The 9,405-nt window shown below is 46.3% G+C and overlaps 2 protein-coding genes across 4 annotated transcripts in view; both read left to right on the top strand.

Moving 5' to 3' along the window:
- The window catches only part of SYS1 (Sys1 golgi trafficking protein), a 50,941-nt gene extending 49,256 nt beyond the window's left edge, over nucleotides 1–1,685 (top strand). The window contains exon 3 of the mRNA XM_011928940.1: nucleotides 1,645–1,685. Within this exon, the coding sequence (XP_011784330.1) occupies nucleotides 1,645–1,651 (7 nt within the window). The 3' untranslated portion in view covers nucleotides 1,652–1,685. The remainder of the gene's footprint in view (nucleotides 1–1,644) is intronic.
- Nucleotides 7–3,782, top strand: DBNDD2 (dysbindin (dystrobrevin binding protein 1) domain containing 2). Of its 3 annotated transcripts, none has more exons than XM_011928946.1 (4): nucleotides 7–968; nucleotides 1,645–1,791; nucleotides 1,986–2,123; nucleotides 3,110–3,782. In XM_011928946.1, the coding sequence occupies exons 2-4, from the start codon at nucleotides 1,653–1,655 to the stop codon at nucleotides 3,313–3,315; spliced, it is 483 nt and encodes a 160-aa protein (XP_011784336.1). In that variant the 5' UTR covers nucleotides 7–968; nucleotides 1,645–1,652; the 3' UTR covers nucleotides 3,316–3,782. The 3 variants fall into 3 exon arrangements, with proteins under 3 accessions (XP_011784336.1, XP_011784335.1, XP_011784337.1); XM_011928945.1 differs by having other exon boundaries at nucleotides 7–1,463; XM_011928947.1 differs by having other exon boundaries at nucleotides 100–253.
- The last annotated feature ends 5,623 nt before the right edge of the window (nucleotides 3,783–9,405 follow it).

The raw sequence follows: 9,405 nt of genomic DNA, 5'->3' as shown, positions 1-9,405 counted from the left end.
GGGCGCCCTCCCCCCCGTCCTCTGCCGACGCCGCGTGTCCCTTTTTAGGGAATTTTTTCCCTCTTGCTGGCTCCAGTGCGGGTGGGGCTGAGACCGAGAGGGAGTTCTCCATTTCGCTGGCTCCTGCCCTGCCCCTGGCAGCCTCCTGCCCCCAAATCTCTTCACCCCCTCTCCAGTACGTATAGGTCGCGTAAACAACTCCCCTTCTCCACCTCTGGGCTCCGCGAGCCCCGGGGGCAGCTCCTTCAGTCTCGTGAGATCGGTGGGGTTAGGGGGAGGGGAAAAAAGAGGGGGTGTCCCGGAGCCCCTTGGCCCGCATCAGCTCCCCGACCTCGGCCTCTCCCTCCCCCTCCCCGCCGCTGGAGCAGGCTCCAGGGGCCCTGGGTATTTTTAGCGTTGTGACCTGGGCGGCAGCTCTAAGAGCCTTTCCCAGGAATCGGCGTCAGCGCCTCGCTCCTCCGCCGCCAGCCCGCGGCCGCACGGTCTCCCCACACTTCCGTGGCCCTGCCTTGCCCACTCGGGTTTGGGTCCCTCTTCACCTCCGCGGCGCCCGTGGAGCTGGCCAGGGTCTGGGATACGCTGGGTGCAGATGAGGTGGGGAAGGCAGCCTGCGGAGGATGACGTCTGATCCTCAAGCTAGAAACTCCCCTGCCTCTGGTGATGGGCTCAGAGCAGAACGCCGGGAAGGAGATGAGCGAATGGGAGTGAATGCACCGGCCTGGGCTGGCCCATTGCCCCAGTGCTCTGGCCGGCTCTCGGCTTCTCAGCCCTAGGGGTCAGGAGGCCTGCTCTGAACTGGACCCAGAACCCGCCTTTCCAATTGCTCCTCACTGACTAATGGGGAGATAAGTCAGTGAGATGTGTCCGAGGAGGGGGACGGATAAAGAGCTGTTGGAGTTCAAAGAAAAGATGGTCGTCTCCTAAATATATTGCTCACCTTCACAAGCAGGGTCTTATATTTGAGGCAGGTAGGTCGATTATGCCATTTTCAGATGGGGAGACTAAGACCAGAAAGGTGATTTCCTTAGGGGCAGAGCCTAGTCTGGAAGTCAGGTCTGTGTCTTCAGAGCAAGGGTTTGGGGTGGATGGCACACGCGTGTGTACGTGTGTTTGTGTGTGTGGAAAGGGAGGGGCGTGAGAGGGGTTGCTTCAGCCTTTGTCTGGGTTTTGATGGATGGGAAGGGGTGAGCTGCAGCACTGGAGGAAGGGAACCCTCCATCCTAAAATCTCTGTCTCTATCCTGTCCTGTCCCTGGCCTTCTGAGGCAAGCAGGGCCTATTAAGGGGAAAAAGTACCTCCTGGATTTGTGCTCAACCAATCCCTCCAACCCCTCTCAGGAGGACATGATACGGAGAGTTGGGCATTGGCTGTGTTCCCTGAATACAGAGTATCTCTCTTGCAGTGCCTGGAACTGGCATCCCCTTTGTGGAGCTAGGGCAAGCCCCGCCTCTGCATGAGACTTGGTTTGTGGGACACACTTGGTTTCAGGGAAGGGGAAAGAGGTCGCCAAGGGCAGTGGTGTCCAGGCTGGAGCCAGGGGCCCCACTGCTGGGACGTTGGTGCAGTGGGGCTCCCCAAGCCCAGGTCCCCCTTGTCTTGTCTTTCGACTTTGCAGCTGTACTTGTTTTGCTCCTCTACCCCCAGGAGCTGACATGGACCCAAATCCTCGGGCCGCCCTGGAGCGCCAGCAGCTCCGCCTTCGGGAGCGGCAGAAATTCTTCGAGGACATTTTACAGCCAGAGACAGAGTTTGTCTTTCCTCTGTCCCACCTGCATCTCGAGTCACAGAGACGTAAGTCCCAAGTCCTGAGAAGAGGGACTGGGCTAGGGTAGGGAGGATGTCCTGTGGGTCCTGAATCTTGTGAGACTCTCTCCTCTCTGGTTTTCTTGGCCCTCTATGCTTCTAACTTGGGACCTGACATATAACTATCACTGTCCTGGTGTGCAGCTTGGGTCCTCCTGACTTGCCCACTTCTTGATCCACAGCCCCCATAGGTAGTATCTCATCCATGGAAGTGAATGTGGACACACTGGAGCAAGTAGAACTTATTGACCTTGGGGATCCGGATGGAGCAGATGTGTTCTTGCCTTGCGAAGATCCTCCACCAACCCCCCAGTCGTCTGGTATGCTTCTGCTTTGGGGACTTCAGTGCTAGTCAGCCAGAGCCGAATGTCAGGCTCTGAAACGAGGCTGCAAGGCTGGGCTGGGGAAGTATACAAGTAAGGGCTGGAAGTGGCTGTTTCCACCAATGAGACAGCTGCCTGTTCTGATTTTAGGGAAGTTGACCCTGAGGGGGAACTGGGTTACACATCTCCAATCCAAAATTCTGGGAACTGTCTATCTCTTGTTTAATTTTACATTTGTTAAATTAATATAATTAGTCACTATAATTAAAATAATGTAAAAATGTAATTTTTACATTTGGCAACTTAAGTACTTTTAGTCATTATAATGATATTAATATTTATTGAGTACTTAAGTAGGTTCCAATACTGTACTAAAATACTTTACATATATTATCTCAGTCCTTACAATGTCCTGTCAGGGTAGGTGATATAATCCCTATTTTATAAGCAGGAAATTAGGCTCAGAGAAGTCACATTGTAGCCAGAAGGTAGATAAACTGGAATTCATGTCTGTCTTACTCCAAAGCCCATATGCTTAACTTGTAAGACAGATATTCTTTTAATTAAAACTGCTACTATTTATTGATGGCTTACTATGCCAGGCATTTTATAAGCATTCTTAGATTTTATTCCCAAAACCCTTTGGGGATGTAGGTCTCCCTTTTATTTTGCAGAAGAGGAGCAGAGTCCTTGAAAGGGAAAGTGACTTGCTCAAAGCCACTCAGCAGCAATAAGTGATATAGGTGGAACTTGGACTCTTACCATTGATTGACCTGACTCTAGAACCCAGACATGGTATAATGAAGTGGAAGGAGCTGGCAGTCAGGAGATGGTGATCTTAATCCTGGCTCTTTGCTGGACTGGCAAAGTCACTTTGGAAAAGTCTCTTCCCCGCTCTGGGCTTTAGTTACTCCTGGCCAGATAATCTTTAAGAGTTCTCTGAAGGCCTGTTTGTGGCCTGACCAGCTTTTCTCTCTGGGCAGGGGTGGACAACCATTTGGAGGAGCTGAGCCTGCCGGTGCCTACATCAGACAGGACCACATCTAGGACCTCCTCCTCCTCCTCCGACTCCTCCACCAACCTGCATAGCCCAAATCCAAGTGATGATGGAGCAGACACGCCCTTGGCACAGTCGGATGAAGAGGAGGAAAGGGGTGATGGAGGGGCAGAGCCTGGAGCCTGCAGCTAGCAGTGGGCCCCTGCCTACAGACTGACCATGCTGGCTATTTTCCACATGAGACCGTAGGCCCAGCCGGAGCCTTTCGGGAGAAGACCAGACTCTTTACTTGCAGTAGGCACGAGAGGTGGGAAGGATGGTGGGATTGTGTACCTTTCTAAGAATTAACCCTCTCCTGCTTTACTGCTAATATTTTCCTGCTGCAACCCTCCCACCAGTTTTTGGCTTACTCCTGAGATAAGCTTTGCAAATGAGGAGAGAGAAGATGAGGTTGGACAAGATGCCACTGCTTTTCTTAGCACTCTTCCCTCCCCCAAACCATCCTGTAGTCTTCTAATAGAGTATCTCAAACAAGTGTCTCTAGATGGATGTGAACTCCTTAATTCATCAAATGAGGTGGTACTCAAGCCATGCTGCCTCCTTACATCCTTTTTGGAACAGAGCACGGTATAAATAATAAACTAATAATAATATGCCAACCATTCCACTTCATTTTTCACATTGCAAAGATATCAAACCCACTATATGTCTTTAGCTCTCTAACCGATCCCATATTCCTATCACTCATTCATTCTGTTTATTCAAGAAATATTTATTGAACACCCACACTAGGCATCTGGAATACAGTTTTGAGCAAGACAGGCTGTACTGTATACCTGCCTTCATAGAGTTTACTGTTTATGGAGGAGAAAATCAAGTAAATATTATAATTCACAGTGTAATAAATAGCATGAGGAGGAACTACTCTGGCACCAGAACATAGGGGCATCTTAACCTAGTTTGTATGGTCACTGAAGAGCTGTTTTTAGCTGAAGGACGATTGGGAGTTAGCCAGACACGGCCCATAAGCCAGGCAGAATGAGCAACTTGTGAAGACGTTAAATGGAGAGAGCATATCCTTGAGGAGCTAAAAAAACATTGCGTTTGGCTGAATTGTTGGATTTGAGGAAATGAAGGGAGAGGTAAGACTGACAAAGGTCAGGTTGTAAAATCCGTTGAAGCCTGGATCAGGTTTCAGTTTGACAGCTAGTAAAAGATCATGACTTAAGGTATAAAGTTATTTCCTCATGTAGAAGTAAGAAGTACAGGGCTACATGAAAGCTCCATCGTTACTCAGCACTGGGCTCCTTTTGCTGTTTTGCACATGGCTTGCATTCTTAGCAATACCTCACGTCAAGGTGGCTGTCAAAGCCCCAGCCATTAAGACTTTGAGACTGGCAGAAAGCAGGAGAGGAAATGGGGGATGGGCAAAGAGGACACAGCCAGTCTATTCCCATTTAGGAATAAATTTTTGGAAGTTATTTTTTTTCCCCAAGATGGAGTCTTGCTCTGTCACCCAGGCTGGGGTGCAATGGCACAATCTCGGCACACTGCAACCTCTGCCTCCCAGGTTCAAGCAATTCTCATGTCTCAGCCTCCTGAATAGCTGGGACTACAGGCGCACAACACCATGCCATGCTAATTTTTGTATTTTTTCATAGAGACGGGATTTTACCACATTGGTCAAGCTAGTCTCAAACTCCTGACCTCAGGTGATCCACCTACCTTGGCCTCCCAAAGTGCTGGAATTACAGGCGTGAGCCACTGCACCTGGCCAACCATCCTATAGTCTTCCAGTAGAGTCTCTCAAATTAGTGTCTCTAGATAGACGTGAACTCCTTGGCATGTCAAGTGAGGGGGTACTCCAGCCATTCTGGCTCCTTACATCCTTTTTGGAACAGAGGGCTAGTCACCCAGATGGGGAGTTTCGGAAAGGGCCAGGTTTGAGAAGAAGGCCATAAATTTGGTTTGGGACATGTTGAGTTTGAGATGTGTTTGAGACATCCAAAAGGATATGTTGAGTAGGCCCTTGCAGCCATGTGTGTGGAATTTAGATAAGAGGATTGAGCTGGAAAATGAAAACGATCAGTTCTCAGTGTATAGGTGGTAAGTGAAGCCATGGGTGTGAATGACGGAGAGAATGCCCAGGGAGAGAATGCTGAATGAAAGGAGAGGTTATAGGACCCAGTCTTAAGAAACACCAAATCATTTCTCACATTTAAAAAAAAAAAAAAAGTCCACCTCCCTTCATACATTGAACATCACACATGGGATCAGTGACCTTCAGCCAAAATCCTAAAGCTTTTTGTGCCACCCAAGCCTGAGTGACAAGGCTGCAGTCTTCCTATTGTCCCATCCAGCTCTCACCCCTGCAGGAGGCCAGTGTAAGTATCTGTTCCTAAGTGTTTTTCCTAACACTAGTGAGAAACTTGTGGGAACTCCAGGGAAGTAGGAGTGTCCACCAGCCATTCCCTGTCTCCAGGAAGCTTGTGGAGTGAATACCTTCTGTGCAAAAGCCTCTAGGTCCAAGATAAGATCATCCACTGAGCTGGGCCAGGGCCCAGTTCTCTATTAACTTTTGGGGTTTTTCTGGGTTGCTTATGACCTTGCTGCACACAGAAGACATAATCTCTGTCCTCTTGTGGCTTCTCTCCTTCCTTCCTTTAGAGTAGCAAGGTTCTATCTCCTGTCTGACTGTGGCTGAGCCATCTCTTGGGCTGCGTCCCATGATCCCAATAGCTTTGCTGTGCAGGGCTTCTCACTTCCCAGGATCACCCCCCTTCCTTCCATGGCAAATGATGAGAAGCTAGACTGGCTTGGTTGCCATCAACATGTCAATAAATCTCTTAGTAGCCCAGGCACATAATGCGAAGATTGTGGGGAGCCTGCCTTGGGAGAGAGATTTACAGCCCTCTAGAGAAGTAGAATTGTTTGTGAGCCTATGGGGAGCCTTCAGTTTGGCTGCTATGAGCCCCAGCCCCGCCTGGAAAAGTCTAGTGTCAGCTGAGACCCCAGGACTACTTCCTAGTTGGGACAATAACCTTTTCTCCTGCCAAACCACAGGGGCTTGGCTGGCCTTCAGAACCATCATCTCCAGCTGACTGTTTTTTGTTTCTTTGGTTTTTTAGAAAAACTTATGGGGGTTTCAAACGTACAACAAACATGGAAAGAAAAATATCCCGTGTTCTCATCATACAGCTTTAAAAGTAATCAAAATAATACCAAGATTGTATCATCTATCCGCCACATATTTTTAGGGGAAAGACATTTATGATAACTCTTGAAAGAAAAAGTAGATTATAAAACACCATATTCAATATGGTCACTTTTTAAAAAAATTATAATCTTCAGATTCACCATTTGATTATAGTGTTGCATTAAAGTTAAACCATGGATTATGCCAGCCCAGAGCCTAGCTGTCTGGTTTTTGAGGCCACACAGTGCCTTTGGAGATGGGAGGATGATCTGGAGCCAACTCTAAGTCAAGGAGCCCAGCTTTCAGTCTCCAAGCCACAGCGTGGCTTCTGATATTTGCATGGACTTGTCATAGGGTGGACATCCTGACACACTTCGGAAAGGAGGAGCTCAGAAAAAGTTTCCCGGGAAGGCTCACATTGTAGCAACCCCAGGAGTGCACAGAACTTGACACTGAACAGCATGGCAGATTAGAGAAAATACAGAACTGTGCTATGATGTCATCTTGTTTGTTCATTCATTCACACATTACTGAGCACCTACTATGTGATAGTCACCTTGCTTAGGCAACAGAAATACTAAGGTGACCATGAGCTCTTCCAGGAGCAGACATAGCCACAGATAATGGAAACAATGTGATGAGGGATGTAGCAGAAATACACAAAGCCTGTAGACCACTAGAGGAGGAGAAGGTAAGTCTTCACTAGAGGTAGCTGGGTCCTGAATGATGGAGACAGGCAATTTCAAAAGGAAAACACAGAAGTACAAAATAGTCATAATGATGGCAGCTACCTTTAAAAAATTATTATTTTGAGGTTTGACAGTGTAGACTATAGTCCTAGCTCCATCACTCATTGTGATCTTTATTATCTTAGTTTCTGTACTTCTTACCTACTTCTTAATAATAACTCAAGCAACCCTATCACCTAGGCACTATTATCTACATTTACATATTAGTGCCTAGGTGATAGGGTTGAGTGTTACTATTAAGCACTTGCTACATTCCATATCCTACATGTACATAATTTCTCATCTTAACAACCTTGAAAGTAGGTTTCTTCATTATACAAATGAAGAAAAGTGATACTTGGGTTGATCATGCTCACATGGATTAAAGGTTGGCATAGGGATTTGGACTCCTGTCTTTCTGACATCTAAGTCCATGGCCTTCCTAATATTTCATGTATAATGGGACAAGAACACTGAATGTAGGTAGAATGAAGACATAATGAGATAAAGACATCTTTCTGACATTTCCTTTTTGGAAATGTCTGGTTGGTTGGGGCATATCTTGACAGACCTGCCTGACACCAAATTTGGCTCTTTCTAGAAGTGTGGCCATGAGTTTTACCAAGACACTGTTCATGAAATCCTTCATGAATGTGTTTCCTACAGGGCAGATGGAAAAACTAAAGCATGAATTTAACTTTGGAACTCCTAAAACTCAATAAAAAGACATGCCCATAAACAAAGGGGTGAGGGCACAGAAGACTTTAACAGACCTTTCACAAAAATTAAAATTAAAATTAAATTGAAAATAAATGGCCAATAAGCACATGAACAGATGCTTAACATTTTTAGTTACCAGGGAAATGCAAATGAAAACCACAACGAGCAGCCACTACATACATACCCAAGTGGTCAAAACTAAAAAGTACAAGAAGTTAGAAACTTCAAATGCCGACCAGGATGTAGAGCAATGGGAACCCATAGTTTATGGAAACATAAAATGATAACATTTTGGAGAAAGGTCTGAGAGTTTCTTATAAAATTAAATATACACCTGCTCTTTGACCCAGCAATTCCACTCTTAAATACCTGGCCAAAGGATATGAGAAATATATGTCTACAAAGGAACTTGCACAGACAGCAGCCTTGTTCATAATAACCAAAAACTTTAAAGCTGCCCATCAACAGTTGAATGGATAAATTCATAATACTACATAGTAATAAAAAGAATTGTGGGCCGGGTGCAGTGGCTCAAGCCTGTAATCCCAGCACTTTGGGAGGCCGAGACGGGCGGATCACGAGGTCAGGAGATCGAGACCATCCTGGCTAACACGGTGAAACCTCGTCTCTACTAAAAATACAAAAAACTAGCCGGGTGCGGTGGCGGGCACCTGTAGTCCCAGCTACTAGGGAGGCTGAGGCAGGAGAATGGCGGGAACCCGAGAGGCAGAGCTTGCAGTGAGCTGAGATCTGGTCACTGCCCTCCAGCCTGGGCAACAGAGCAAGACTCCGTCTCAAAAAAAAAAAAAAGAATTGTGGATACATGCAAGAACATGGATGATTCTCAAAAACATTCTTCCCATGAGAAAAAAAAAAAAGCCTTACACAGTATACATACTATATGATTTCCTTTATATTTAGTTCTGGAACAGATTGTGGGAAAAAATCAGAATAGTAGTTGCCTCTAGAAGGTGGTAGAGGAGCAGGGATTGACTAGGAAAGGGTATTGGCCAATTTTCTGGGCTTTTAGGAATGTTTAGTATTATGACAGGAGTTCAGGTTACATAGGTGTGTGCATCTGTCAAAACTCAGTCAATGTGTACTTTGGATTTGTGCATTTCACTGTATGTGAATTTTACATCAAAAGAAAAACGCAAATACTGAACTCTAGTTAATTATATGCATGCTGAACTACTTAAAGGAAAGTTTACTAATGTCTGCACAAGATGGGATGATGGATGTATAGACAAATATGTGGTAAAGTACAAGTATAGTAAAATGTAAATAGTAGAATCTAGGTGGTGGAAAACAGGTGCTCATTCTTTCAATTTTGTTTGAACATTTTTGTAATAAAAGAACCACTTATTTGGGGGGGTTGCAGCAAATGGAGACACTAGAAGCTAAGAGGGGCAGGAAGTTCCTCTTACTTTGGGAAATGCAAATTAAAACCACAATGGTTTTCCCAAAAGTAATTGACCTTTTTCAGTCAATGTCTCCTCAACTATCAGATGGGTAAAATGGCAGGGGGGGGAGCTCCCTATTATTAAGCATTTCCTGGTGGGTGGAAACGTCTTGAACTGGGTGCGGCCTCAAGCTGGTTACTCGCGCTGCCTACTCCCTCTCGTGTCCTCGCAATAC

The sequence above is a fragment of the Colobus angolensis genome, unplaced genomic scaffold, assembly GCF_000951035.1.
Source record: "Colobus angolensis palliatus isolate OR3802 unplaced genomic scaffold, Cang.pa_1.0 Scaffold8, whole genome shotgun sequence".
Lineage (NCBI taxonomy): Eukaryota > Metazoa > Chordata > Mammalia > Primates > Cercopithecidae > Colobus > Colobus angolensis.
Note: the sequence above shows the minus strand (reverse complement) of the source record. Positions and strands in the feature narration are given on the sequence as shown.

What these genes read in the sequence shown, in the direction of transcription:
- DBNDD2 (XM_011928945.1), top strand. An exon ending in GCATCTCGAGTCACAGAGAC is followed by an intron (nt 1,792 to 1,985) that starts GTAAGTCCCAAG and finishes CTTGATCCACAG; the next exon opens with CCCCCATAGGTAGTATCTCA. An exon ending in ACCAACCCCCCAGTCGTCTG is followed by an intron (nt 2,124 to 3,109) that starts GTATGCTTCTGC and finishes CTCTCTGGGCAG; the next exon opens with GGGTGGACAACCATTTGGAG.